Raw genomic sequence first — 14,425 nt, 5'->3', positions numbered from 1 at the left:
CGTGCTCCTGTGACACAAGCCTGGAGGACCAAATTCAACAATGATATGATATAAGAAGAGATTATGCTTAATTGCTTATTTGATTATTATTTTTGTAGTTGGTGAATATAAATAGATGTTAACAGGGTACAAGAGAAAGAAGTGACAACACCTCTAAGGAAGGCAAGAGGCCATCAGGGACAGCAGAGTCAACATATCCAGACATTGTAGCAACAGTTGAAGACAAAGAGAAGGCAGGAGAATGATGGGTGTACAGGCACTTCTGATTGCTCTGCTGGTGGCTCTTCTGATTTTGGTCTTCCTGGGCCAACTCTGGACACGCAGACACTACCCTCCCGGGCCTCTTTCCCTTCCTTTCATTGGAGGCGTGTGGAGATTTGGAATTAAACTACATGAAGATACTTTCATTAAGGTACTTCTTCCCAAATAATTTATTAAGACCTCATTAAGCTGAATAAGAATTTGAGTGAAGAGAATTTTGAATTCTTTTCTTTTTGTGGTGACTATGGACAAAAGGATTGTGTTAATAAAATATTGTGGAACAAATGTGATATGAAAATGTAAGTATATATTCAAAGTCTGGAATTGGTTAGCCTTTTTTCACTATCTTCTTGTTGACAAATTCTCATGAAACAAACTTTGTTGGAAAGCTGTTGGCACACAGATTTCACAAATAATAAAGGTTTTCACTGTAATTCAATATTTATGACCTTTAACTATGATTTGATTTTTCTCCACAAACTGTGTTCAGGGGGAACCAACTGCTTGTTAAGGTTTATTTGTATACTATTTTTTGGGCCAAAGGTTCTCAAATTGGTAAACTGCATATTAAAGTACAATAAAATGAAGAATGTACATCAAATAAAGAATACCTTAGGATTATGCTTATCAGAAATTATTAAATAATATCCCTCCTCATCTAAACCACTGATAATTTTACTGCTATTATGCTATCTATGGATCCTATAGTAAATTTCCTTTTACACACAATTATCAGTCCAATGAGGAATTCCTGGTCTCATATTTCCATTGAATATACACCAAACCCTCTTCTGTCTGGTTTCATTTCCAACAATGCTCATTTCTTATCTTTTCATTAAATGTCATCTTGATTCTTTGAGTTCCAGTTCTTAGGTAGCGAAAAGAATGTGCATAAGTAGGATGTATCAGCTGGCATTGGAGAGCCCCAAAGTTTGCAGAAGTACAAAAAAATACTTAGATGGGGAAAGGGAGGAGACCCCAAAACAGCTCACTGAAGACTTAGCATGCTCAGAAGCCACTGCATGATTACTGAGTATAGTGGGAAAGTGGGAAAGTGAATGGGAGGGTGGATGGAATGGATTATCCTGAGTAGGAGCACTCCAGAGTACAACATTTTGTTGTAGGTACCACTTGCATTACACAATTTGGAAATCCTTGCTTGTATAACCAGCTGAATGCACAGTATCATGTCTACAGAGCTTTCTCTGTTGTGGCACCCTGACTGTTGGAGGCTTGGCTGGTGCCAACGCTGATTTTATTCCAGTGCCAAGTGAAAACATGCCTCTTTAACAAAGCCTTTAATGGTTAAATTCACTAAGATGGCACATAGTTTTAACTGTTTTAAATGTTTTTACAGCTTTTAAATTATATATTGTTTTAACTTGGTTCACGGTTTAATTTGTTTTTAGCTATGTATGTTTATTGTTTTATACTCTTTGCTTTTATCTGTATGGGTGTTCCTTTCATTCCTATGCTCTCTGGCAACAATGACCAGGACAGCACAGGCATGCACAGCTCATTTAATTTGAGTGTGCCCCTTAAAGGTCCTGATTGGAGTGGAGGATGGGAAAGCACACTTTCTCGCCCTCCACCACTGCTCCAGTCGGGGCCTTAATGTCCCAATTGGTGCAGTGGTGGGGAGAGAAAGTGTGCTTCCCCCTCCTCCACTCCTGATTAGAACAGTGGAGTGGGCAGAAAAGCTCATTTTCCAGGGCCACCAGAAGGTGCATCGTTCCCCCAGGGCTGCCAATGGTGCTTTCCCATCCTCCTTAAAAGCAGTGGGTGCAGGAAAGTAGAGACAGTCCCAGGAAATTAGGGTGTGCCTGGGCACACCCAGAACATCCTGTCTGCATGCCTATGTAAGACAGCCTTTCTTAAGTTGCAGCTGATGTGCCAACTGAGCCCTCTTGTAGAGAATCAACATCTTGCTACATTTATGTTTTTCTAATTTTAATCTCAAGAATTAACTCCTCCAATGTGCTGTGCAAGGAGCTGCTCCTGGAAATGCTTAAGATAAACCCTGCAATTCATATTTTCATGGGTGTTAAGAAGAACTGACATAAACTTACTCCTCCAGACTCATAGCAGGGTTCTGGTGCTACTTTAGACCTTTTAGAGTCTTTCAATGCCTGAGTCCGCTAGAGATGGGTTTATGTCTCTTTATGATCATATATTTCCATATTATATTAAACCTGTTGTTCCAGTTGTTTCATTCCTGGATGCTTCAGGATATCTCTTGAATATTTCTGCTGACACACAATGGTGGCATTGTACCTCCACTATCAGAATTATTGGTATTAGGTCTGCATGGACTGAGATGCAGATGCTGTACATACGTATTGTGATATTTGAGAGACTCTCTTTCTCCACTACCCCATATACTTAAGACAGCTCAGTTTATTCAACTGAATTCAGCAAATCCGTCACCAGATGCAATCAGCAGTGTGATCTTATGCATGTCCGGTCAGAATAACCTGCACTGTGTTCAGAGGGGCTTATTCCCACTGAAGTGTTTCAAGGACTGAAGCGTAATAATATCAAGTATTTAAAACACACACACATTTGATTGTACAAACATAGTAAAATTAATAATAAATTTAAATATCACTGCGTTATCTTAATAAACATAAAGTTGTTGTTGCCCAAACTTTACGAAGACGCTTGTTATGGTCCAACACACCTTTATTTAATATGGAAAGTCATATCTTGTAATTAGAAATACACTTAAAATCTCTTAGTAATACACAATTTCTACTAAAGAAATGATCAATAATATGTGTTTGTGTGGGACTCACAAAATCCAGATTCAAATGCACTAGAAGCAGGTAATGGCTTAGCCAAAAAGTAAAAAAGTAAATACTACACTAAGATAGATAGATAGATAGATAGATAGAGTTATAGTTATATAATGTTCAGATGTCCCTCTGTGGGCTTCAGATTTTGCAAGCACTGACTTGTGTATTAAAAAAAGAAGAAAGAAATGTAGCTGCTTGTTTAAACACTAGACAGACTGAAGATTGTGCTTTCTCCAGAGAAGGAATCTGAAAAACATAGTTGAGAAATTGAATAGGACCTGCTTGGGAGGAAAAGCACTAACCGACTAAAATGCCACCTATTAAATTTTGCATGTAATTGGAGAAAATTTCCCAATCTTAATTGGGATATATTTTCTTTTAGTAAAGTGGTGTAATGTACCATTTTAAGGATAATGTCCCATCTTTTCTCCAAAGCATCCAGCATAGGCTGACCATACTTTGGAAACCAAGAAGGAGGACAATATGGCTGCCCTCAAGGAGGCATGCCAACCTCAACATGCCCATCCCAAGGGGGGGCATCTTGAGATGTCCATCCCACAAGGGGCATGGCCTTGGTCACATGTCTAATGGTGGAAGCATTGTTTGTAGGTCAAAACTCAGAAGGCCTTTTTCCAACAAAGTGACACTCTGGGCTTTGTGGTTTGCTTAACCATGTTCAGCTGTGGTCAATGCTAACCACATGCGGAATGCTTGCAGACAACACTTTTAAACCTTTTGTGGTTAAGTTTTTCTTAACCAATGTGTTTAGTGGAGCACCTGATTCCTCCAACTGATCCCCCCCTGTATCCCAGCAGCCCTAGCGCTAGGAGCCTTGGCAGTTACAGTGATCATTTTAGAGCAGGCACCATTGAAATTAGCAATTACATGCATGCATCACCCCATGAAGGGCCTTGCTAGACTGCAGGTTAGCCTGGTGCTCACCCCGGGCTTGCCCCCATGTCCCCTGGCCTGCGATCCCGCCACCGCTGCATCCCTGGCACTGCCATGTCCCCTGGCCAGGCATCACAGGCCGGTGACATGGCAGCATCGGGCATCACAGGCCAGGGACTCGACAGTGCCGGGCATCAACGGGCATCACAGGCCAGGGACTCGGCGGTGGAGGCCAACACAGGCCGGGGACTTGGTGGTGGCAGAATCGCAGGCCAGGGGACATGGGGGGTTGGGAAACGGAGGCTGGGGACATGGGGGTTGGAAACAGAGGACATCAGGAGATTGGGGGATTGGAAGCAAGGGGAGATTGGGGGAGGAAATCGGGGGAAGGGGGTCCTTTGTATGCATGTTGCACCTAGTGAAAGTCCCTTTTCATGACAACAGTTAAAGCTGCAGGAGCCCTGCCTAGTGTGACAAGATGCAGAAGAGGGCAGGGCTCCTGCAGCTTTAACTGCTGAAATTCTCTCTTCAATACTACTGTTAAAGATACAGGAGCCCTGTTCTCCTTTTCATGTGGTCATATTACATTAAAGCAGCAGATTTAGAGATCATGAATGGGGGACATACTAAACCAAAGGACACTGAATGGCCATTGAAATGCATTGGTTCATTCCAAAAGGCCACAGGAAATCATTGTAGAAATTCAGGGATCATCTACAAATCAAAATACCTAAAGGGGATAAATTATTTATTTATGTATTTATTTATTTTATTACATTTTTATACCGCCCAATAGCCAAAGCTCTCTGGGCGGTTCACAAAAATTAAAACCACAATAAAACAACCAACAGGTTAAAAGCACAATTACAAAATACAGTATAAAAAGCACAACCAGGATAAAACCACACAGCAAAATTGATATAAGATTAAAATACAGAGTTAAAACAGTAAGATTTAAATTTAGGTTAAAATTAAGTGTTAAAATATTGAGAGAATAAAAAGCTCATCAGCTGGCGACGAAAGTAGTACAGTGTAGGCACCAGGCAGACCTCTCTGGGGAGCTCATTCCACAACCGGGGTGCCACAGCAGAGAAAGCCTTCCTTCTAGTAGCCACCTGCCTCACTTCCTTTGGCAGGGGCTCACAGAGAAGGGCTCCTGTAGATGATCTTAAGGTCCGGGCAGGTACATATGGGAGGAGGCGTTCCTTCAAATAGCCTGACCCCAAACTATTTAGGGCTTTAAATGTCAATACCAGCACTTTGAATCGGGCCCAGACCTGGACTGGCAGCCAATGAAGCTGGAAAAGGACTGGCGTAATGTGATCTCGCCGGCCAGTCCCTGTTAGTAAACGAGCTGCCCTATTTTGTACCAGCTGAAGCTTCCGGACCGTTTTCAAAGGCAGCCCCACGTATAACACATTGCAGTAATCCAAGCGAGAGGTTATCAGAGCATGTATAACTGTAGCTAGGCTATCTCTGTCCAGATAAGGGTGCAGCTGGTATATCAGCCTAAGCTGATAAAAGGTGCTCTTTGCCACTGAGTTCACCTGTGCCTCAAGCGACAGTCCTGGATCCAAGAGCACCCCCAAACTACGGACCCGATCCTTTAGGGAGAGTGCAACCCCGTCCAGGACAGGGCAAACATCACCTCGCCGGACAGATGAACCACCCGCCAACAGTACCTCTGTCTTGTCTGGATTGAGTCTCAGTTTGTTAGCCCTCATCCAGTCCATTACCGTGCCCAGGAACTGGTTCAGAACAGTCACTGCCGGGGGAGGAGCCAGCGTGCCAATGGAGCAATAAGGAAAAAAAAGAACTGCCGATGGACCGGTAGGTTTTTAAGCCTTATCATCTAATTATCTGGGCTGGAAATAGTGAAGAACGGTGAAGATTGAATGGGAAACTTTGAGCTACAGAATGGGATTTAAAAGATTAAAGTATTTTGCTGCTTAACGAGTATATTTGAAGTGGAAGGAAGGTGGCTAGTGGAGAAGTAGCCCCTCCTTGAACTGTTAAGAGCGGCTGTATAAGGAATCTCCCAGACGGAGAGCTTATCTTGAAAGGAATTTTAATTGCAGAGCCATCGTCAGGAGAGATTGATTGATAGCCACCTCTTCAGTAGCAAGTAATAAATCTCGTTAAGCACGGCAGTAAAACCCTTCTGAGCTCGCTGTTTGTTGGATTTGAAAGCGAAACTAATTAGCAGCAGCAGTATTTACAAGCCTATGCCACCCAAAAAAACTGCCCCGGTGGTGAAGCCACGCTGGGTTCAAAACGCGTCCAACAATACCATTAAAAGACTTCAAAGAGTTGTTGATCCAGAGCCGGAGACGGAAGAAAAACAAGAAGAATCTGTAACAACGACAAAGGAGTTGAAGATGGCTGCCGGAGCTGGCGCAGAGCCAGCAGGGCAAGAGGAAATGGTGGATCAAATTTCAGCTATGTTGAGAAGTCTTAAAGCTGAACTATTTATGAAAATTGAAACGGAAATTGACAAAAATAATAAGAGGGTGGATAAGCTGGCTGCAGAAATGGCTATAAGAGACAATCAATTAGGCTTTTTGAAGACAGAGGTTGATCAAGTGAAAAATCAAGTTAAAGAAATTAAGAAGACTCAAAATGATCAAGAGGTGAAATTTAAAGATCTAGATAAGAGACTGATTGCTATGGAAGATAACGCACGAAGAGTAAACATGCGCGTTCGTTATATGGTGGAGAAGAAAGGGGAGGACCTCAGGAAGAATATTCTAAGCTGGTTTAAAGAACTAGTCCCAACCCTGCAATTAGCTGAAGAAGATGTGGAGCATGCTCACAGGGTAGGGGGTTTCAAAAGTGGTGCACCCCCCAGAGATGTTTTGGTGAAATTTTTAAGCTATTACAAGAAAGAGCAATTGATGAAAGAATTAAGAGCATTGGGTGAGCTGAAGTTCCAAGGAGCATCAGTGCAGGTCTTTAATGATCTGTGCCAACAGACTTTGGAATGGAGACGCAGTGTCAAGGTCATAACGGAGGAATTGAAAAAGAAGAAAATTCTTTATGCATGGGGATATCCGATTTTTCTGCGTTTCTCATACAACGGGGAAAATCATAGGGTTTTCTCCGCCCAGCAAGGCATGGAGCTTCTTGAGAGCTTAGGTTTGGGTCCTCAAAGAGATGCTGGTGGCGGTGCAAAAAGCGATGATGAAGAAGAAAGAGGAGCAGTTGGGGTGGTGGTGTAGATGGTTAATATAGCGATGATAAGAAATATATTAATTAGTTCCTGCTGGCTCTGGGTTCCTGGCTTCTTTCCCCCCCCCCAAAGGGTAAAAAAAAAATGGTGGAAGTATTAGACTTCCGGGTATATATTGGGGGGAAAGGTGATGGGAGGGAAGGGGGAAGTGGGGTGGGAGGGAAGGGTATGTTAGAGGTGTTGTATGTATATGTGTGTATGTTATGTTTTCAACACGATCGGGATCGAATAGAAGATCAGAGAGCTGAATATGGATAAGAAGTTAAGAATCTCAACGCTCAATGTCAAAGGTCTGGGGGCAGTCGTAAAAAGGAGAAGGATTGAACAATTGTTAAACAAGGATGGTTCTGATATGATATTTCTGCAAGAGACTCATCAAATTAAGGAGAAAAAGAACGTTATTCGATTGAGATGGCCAGTCTATTATGAAGTATCGTTGGGGACATAAAAAAAAAGGGAGTGGCCATTTTGATTTCAAAAAGAACTGGGTTTATGATGGAGGATATTAAAAAAGATGAGAATGGGAGATATCTCATGATTAAAGGTAAACTGGAGGGGGAAAAATATACTTTGATTAACATGTATGCACCAAACAATAAACAAAAAGAATTTTATGAGGAGGTATTAAGAGAGATGGAAGAATTCAAGGAGGGGTATGTAATTATGGCGGGAGACTTTAACATGGTTATGGACAATAGAGTAGATAGGTCAAATCCCTCTGAAGCAGAAAAGAGAAACAATGTTACTATTTTAAGCAAATTAATTAAAGAGAAGGATTTTGTTGATTCTTGGAGAGTTCTCAGAGGGGCAGACCCAGGATTCACGTTTTATTCTTCAGTCCATCATACATACTCCAGAATTGATCATATTTTTGTATCTAGAGATTTTGTAACCAAGACATGTAGAATGGAATTAGGGACAATCAAGGTATCGGATCATGCACTGGTAAGCTTAGTTTTTGCAGTTAGTAAGGAATATAAAGAAGCATTAAGGTGGAGATTGAATACTAAGATATTTAAGAATGATAAAGTAATTGAGAAAATGCAGAAGGAATTGTCAGAAACATGGGAAATAAATGAGAAAGGGGGAACAAGAATAGCAGTGGTTTGGGATACCATGAAGGCTGTGTTTAGGGGGAACTGTATTAGGGAAACGTGTAAATTAAAAAGACAACAAGAGGCAAGGCAGGCTACTTTAGAAAAAGAGATAATAAAGCTGGAAAAAGAATATTGGCAAACTAAGAATAAACATAAATTAATAGAATTAATGGCACAAAAAAAGGAATTAGAAAATATTAATTTAGAAGAGGTACAGAGGAATTTAATTTATATGAAAAGGGAATATTTTCAAAATAGTAACAGGAACTCTAAGATGCTTGCCAAACTCACACAGAAAGAAAAAGCCAAAAATGGGATAGGGTTAGTAAAAAATAAGCAGGGTAATGATTGTCATTTGATGAAGGATAAAATAAAAAATTTTCAGGATTTTTTTGAAGAGTTATACAAGAAAAGAGATATCCAAATGAAGAGGACGGAGGAATATGTGGATAAATTTTTGAAGAAAGGATTAGAAAAAGAACATAAGGAAATAATGGATAATAAAATATCGCAAAGTGAAATAGAGGAGGTTATAGACCAGCTTAAAGCAGGGAAATCACCAGGGGCAGATGGTTTAGGACCAGAGTTTTACAAAAAATTTAAAACCTTAATAGTGCCAAAGTTGCTGAAATTATATAATGCAATAATGGAGGGGGAGAGGATCCCAGAGTCATGGGAGCATTCTATAATAATTTTAATTCCGAAACCAGATAAGGATCTAACTCTCCCCGATTCATATAGACCAATTTCACTAATAAACCAAGATGCAAAAATTTTTTCAGGCATTTTGGCTAAAAGGTTAAATAAATGTATAGCTAAATATGTAGGGGAAGATCAATGTGGTTTTATAGCAGGTAGACAGATGCACACATTAATAGGTAGAGTGTTGAGTGTAATACAGGGGATAAAAAAATCAAGGATTAAGGCGGGTATTTTAGCGTTAGATATATTTAAGGCTTTTGATTGTGTGAGCTGGCAAACTTTAAAGTTGGTTATAAATAAAATGGGATTTGGTACTAAATTTAGAACAATAATAGAACAGTTATACTCTAAAAGCACAGCCGTAGTGGTAGTAAATGATGGAATAACGGACAAGATACGACTAGCTAGAGGGACAAGACAAGGATGCCCACTCTCGCCAGTCCTGTTTGTATTGGTGATGGAATTGTTGGCAAACGCAATAAGAGAGGATGAAGAGATAGAGGGGATAGGCAGTAGTAATAAAATTAAACTGAACATGTTTGCAGATGATACATTGATGACTATCAGAGATCCTTTAGGTAAAATGGAAAGAATTAAACAGCAGTTGAATGATTTTGAGGAAGTTACGGGGTTAAGGATAAACTGGGCAAAATCGGATTTGATGTTATTCAACTATACTAAAAAGGAAGAAAGGGAGTGGGAAGGGAAGGCTTCAGTTTTGAAAAGCAAAGAGAAAATTAAATATTTGGGTGTTAAGATTACAAAAAATTTAGAAGATTTGGGAAGTGAGAATTTAAATGGATTGAAAAAAGAATTAGAGGAAGAGTTAAAGAGGTATAAGAAACTGAATCTTTCCTGGTTTGGAAGAATAGCTTTAATAAAGATGAAAATTTTACCTAAGATTAATTTTTTCTTTAGAATGTTACCAATAAGAATTTCAGTGATAGAATTAAAAAGATGGCAGAATCTTATAAATAATTACTGCAATGAAGGGAAGAGATCAAGGATTAATAAAAGCAAATGGTATTTAAGCCAAAAGAGAGGCGGACTGGGTCTCCCAAACCTTGAGTACTACTATCTAGCTAATAGGTTAAGACATGTTGTTGAAGCAATTATAGGGGTAGGGGATTTGAAATGGATGGAGGAAAATACGCTAGGGAATATTGAGTTGAAATTGCAAAATGTGTTTTTTAAGCAAAAAGGGAAGGGTAAATGGCTTAATGATTTAGATAACCAATTTCTGAAGTTCCATTGGGAACTTTGGGATAATTATAAAAAGGAATTGTTTTCAAGTAATTCCCCCTTAACACCGGTGATAATGTTAAAGAAATTTCCTGAAAATTTAAAGATGAGGTTAAGCAAAGTTTTAAAAGAAATAAATAAAATGAAATTAGGAGAGTGGTTAAGGGGGATGAATACAAGAGAGAGGCTGGAAGAAGTTTTGAGAGATTTGGAATTAACGTGGTTAAATTATTTTCAATTAGAACAATGGACTAAAAATTGGGTAAGAGAAAATGGAGAATGTAAAGAGAGGACGAAATTTGAGGAATTAATTGAAAAAAAGAAATAGATAAGGGACAAAACATAGGGATAAAGGGGTTAGTGAGTCAAATATATAATATATTAGTTGAGAAAGGAGGGCTGGATAGTGCTGGGAAAATGGTTTGGGAGACTGATTTGAAGATACAAATAGGACAACAGAGGTGGGATGGACTATGGAGACAGAGAGTGTTGAGAAATATGTCAGTAAGAATAAAGGAGAATTACTATAAACTTGTATGGAGGTGGTACTTAACTCCGGTTAGATTAAATAAGATTAATAAACAGCTTTCAGCAGATTGTTGGAGGGGTTGTGGAGAAAAGGGAACGTATTTACATATGTGGTGGGATTGTATATATGTGCAAAAGTTATGGAAGATGGTGTTTTATGAGATTGAACAGATTGTGGGATTTAAAGTAGAAGTTACACCAAGGATTGCATTACTCTCACTGCATGATGATCCTAAATGTAATAAAGAAATGAAAGAATTGATAACGAACCTACTGACAGCTGCGAGGTTGATAGTAACTAGGAATTGGAAAATTACAGGAGATTATTGTATTGAAGAATGGTATAAAGAAGTGTGGGACATTGCTATAAACGATAAATTGACATGTAATATAAAAATGCAAAGAGGCATAGTAAAAACGAATGATTTTGAGAGTATATGGAAAAAGTTCCTGGAGTTTGTATTTTCTAAAGGAAGGGGGGTTCCACCAACAGATGAAACTATGAGTTTTTGGAAACAAGAATGAGATCCCGAGGTGGGGGGAGCACTGTTATGTTTATTATATTATGTTTAATAGGTTAATATTGAATATATGATAGTAAGGTATGATAATATCTTGTATTAAGTGATTTTGATTTGTGTTTGTTGTTTCAATAATAAAAATATTCAAAAAAAAAAAAAAAAGAACAGTCACTGCCTCACCTGGGTTTGATGAAAAGGAAAGGTAGAGCTGGGTATCATCCACATATTGATGACACCTCAGTCCACATCTCCGGATAACCTCCCCCAGCGGCTTCATGTATATGTTAAACAGCATAGGGGATAAGATAGAGCCCTGTGGAACCCCATGGCTTAGAAGCCACGGCACAGAGCAATAATCCCCCAGCAACACCTTCTGGAATCGGCCATCCAAGAAGGAGCGGAACCACTGCAACGCAGTACTAGGAGGAGGGCTTTCTCCACTGTGGCACCCCGGCTGTGGAATGAGCTCCCCAGAGAAGTCCGCCTGGCACCTACACTGGACTCTTTTCGTCGCCAGCTGAAGACCTTTTTATTCACTCAGTATTTTAACACTTAATTTTAACTTAAATTTAAATTATACTGTTTTAATTCTGTATTTTAACCTTATATTTGCTGCATGGTTTTATCCTGGTTGTGCTTTTTATATTGTATTTTGTATTTGTGTTTTTAACCTCTTGGTTGTTTTATGATGGTTTTAATTTTTGTGAACCGCCCAGAGAGCTTCGGCTATTGGGCGGTATAAAAATGTAATAAATAAATAAATAAATAAATAATACCTCCAACTCCCAGCTCAGACAACCTATCCAGAAGGATTCGATGGTATCTCCTGGACCTCTCGAAGGCCGCTGAGAGGTCCAGGAGAACCAACAGGGTCGCACCCCCCCTGTCTCTCTCCCGACAGAGGTCATCCCACAGGGCAACCAAGGCAGTTTCCATTCCAAAACCAGGCCTGAAACCCGATTGAAATGGATCTAGATAATCCATTTCATTCAAGAGTGCCTGGAGTTGTCCTGCAACCACCCGCTCAAGCACCTTGCCCAGGAAGGGGATATTAGCCACCAGCCTGTAGTTGTTAATGTCCTCCGGGTCCAGATTAGGCTTCTTCAGGAGTGGTCTAATTACCACCTCTTTTAAAGAGGCCGGCACCACTCCCTCTCTCAAGGAGGCATTCACAACCTCCTGGACCCAGCCGGTGATCCCCTCCTTACTTGATGTAATAAGCCACGAAGGGCAAGGGTCAAGCACACAGGTGGTCGACCGGACTTGGCCAAGCACCTTGTCCACATCCTCGGGCTTCAATAACTGAAACTCATCCAATAAAACTGAGCCGGACGGCGCTCTGAACGCCTCTACTGGTGGAGCTGCATTAAGTGTGGTGTCCAATTCATGATGAATCTGAGCGACTTTATCTTCAAAGTGCCGTGCAAACTCATCACAGCGTGCTACCGAGGGTTCCACCATCTCTCGCCCTGGCCCAGAATGTAACAGGCCGCGAACCACCCAGAAAAGCTCCGCCGGACGACACTGAGAAGACGCAATGCTGGTGGAAAAGAACTGTCTCTTTGCCACCCTCACCGCCACAGAGTAGGCTCGATAGCGAGCTCTAACCCGTGTTCGATCAGACCCAGCACGAGTTTTCCTCCACCTGCGTTCTAGCTGTCTCCCCTCTTGCTTCATTGCCCTCAGCTCAGGTGTATACCAAGGAGCTTACCGGGCTCTGCTCAGAGGGAGAGGGCGCTTGGGCGTGATCGTGTCAACCGCCCGAGTCATCTCTGCATTCCACAGAGCGACCTGGGCTTCGACAGGAGCACCAGCCATACCAGCAGGAAAATCCCCCAGAGCCCTCTGGAATCCATCGGAGTCCATTAGCCTCCGGGGTCGGACCATTTTAATAGGCCCCCCACCCTTGCAGACGGGAAAGGCCGCCGAGAGTCTAAACCTCAATAGGAAGTGATCCGACCATGACAAGGGGGTAGACGTTAGTTCCCCCACTTTCAGATCACCATCCTCCTGTCCAGTCGAGAAAACCAGATCAATCATGTGTCCTTTTACATGTGTTGGGCCAGTAACACGTTGAGATAGCCCCATGGTTGTCATGGCAGCCATGAAGTCCTGAGCTGCTCTGGATACAGCGGCCTCAGCATGGAAGTTGAGATCCCCCAGAACCACCATCCTGGGGGTCCTCAACACCAGGTCCGAGACAACCTCCATCAGCTCAGGCAGGGAGACTGTGGGGCAGCGGGGTGGACGGTACACCAGCAGAATCCCTAATCTGTCTCGAGTACCCAACACACAGTACAGACACTCAAGATCAGCACTCGACTGAACAGGAAGCCTAGAGGGAGATTGTATTCCTATAGACCACGGCAACCCCCCCTCCCCGGCCCTCGAGTCTGTGCTGGTGCTGCACCGAGTACCCAGGAGGGCAGAGCTGGGTGAGAGCAACCCCTCCCAGTTCACCCACCCAGGTCTCAGTGATACATACCAGGTCAGCCCCCTCATCCACAGTCAGATCATGGATGAGAGAGATTTTGTTTTGGACTGACCTGGCATTCAGCAGCAGCAGCACCAGACCCGAGAGCAAGCTGATAAGGCCGCCAGGAACCATCTGGTTGGGGGAAGGACTAGAAGAGGGGATAGCTGTAAGGAATCTGTCCCCTCTTCTCCACATCTGGCCTGTTCCTCCCCCAGCACCATACCTCCCCCTACCCGTGACCACAGTTATGCAGGCACCCCCATATCCCCCAGAGCTCCACAGGCACATATTAAAAGTTATTTAAAAGTTGATTACAAGTTTTTTTGAGAAATTACTGTTGGTTGCTGGTCGGCTGGTGTTCTCCAAACAGGGTGGCACCTCTGTGCGACGCACTCTGCGTGTTGCCGAGGCGCGCGCCGAGGCGCTGCCTCTGGCCGGCTGGAGCTTTACCTGTAAGCAAGGCGGGGCATTAGTCAGCAGATGTTCAGCAGCTGGGGGAAAGTGACTGCAGAGCCTAGGCTCCTGCAGCCCCAGGTCTTCTCTCCCCACTGCAAGCAGCAAGCACACCCCACCTTCCCCTGGCCGGCTGGAGCTTTACCTGTAAGCAAGGCGGGGCACTAGTCAGCAGATGTTCAGCAGCTGGGAGAAAGAGACTGCAGAGCCCAGGCTCCTGCACCCCGAGG

General features: G+C 42.2%; 1 protein-coding gene across 1 annotated transcript in view; it reads left to right on the top strand.

The window, feature by feature from the left end:
• The first annotated feature begins 226 nt into the window (after nt 1-226).
• Nucleotides 227-14,425, top strand: part of LOC134402096 (cytochrome P450 2J5-like) — a 53,738-nt gene continuing 39,539 nt past the window's right edge. Inside the window, exon 1 of the mRNA XM_063131426.1 lies at nt 227-412. Coding sequence (XP_062987496.1) covers nt 242-412 — 171 coding nt within the window. The 5' untranslated portion in view covers nt 227-241. The remainder of the gene's footprint in view (nt 413-14,425) is intronic.

Source organism: Elgaria multicarinata, chromosome 8 (genome assembly GCF_023053635.1).
Source record: "Elgaria multicarinata webbii isolate HBS135686 ecotype San Diego chromosome 8, rElgMul1.1.pri, whole genome shotgun sequence".
In the NCBI taxonomy this organism is placed as follows: Eukaryota; Metazoa; Chordata; class Lepidosauria; order Squamata; family Anguidae; genus Elgaria; species Elgaria multicarinata.
This window is presented reverse-complemented; position numbering and strand designations above follow the sequence as displayed.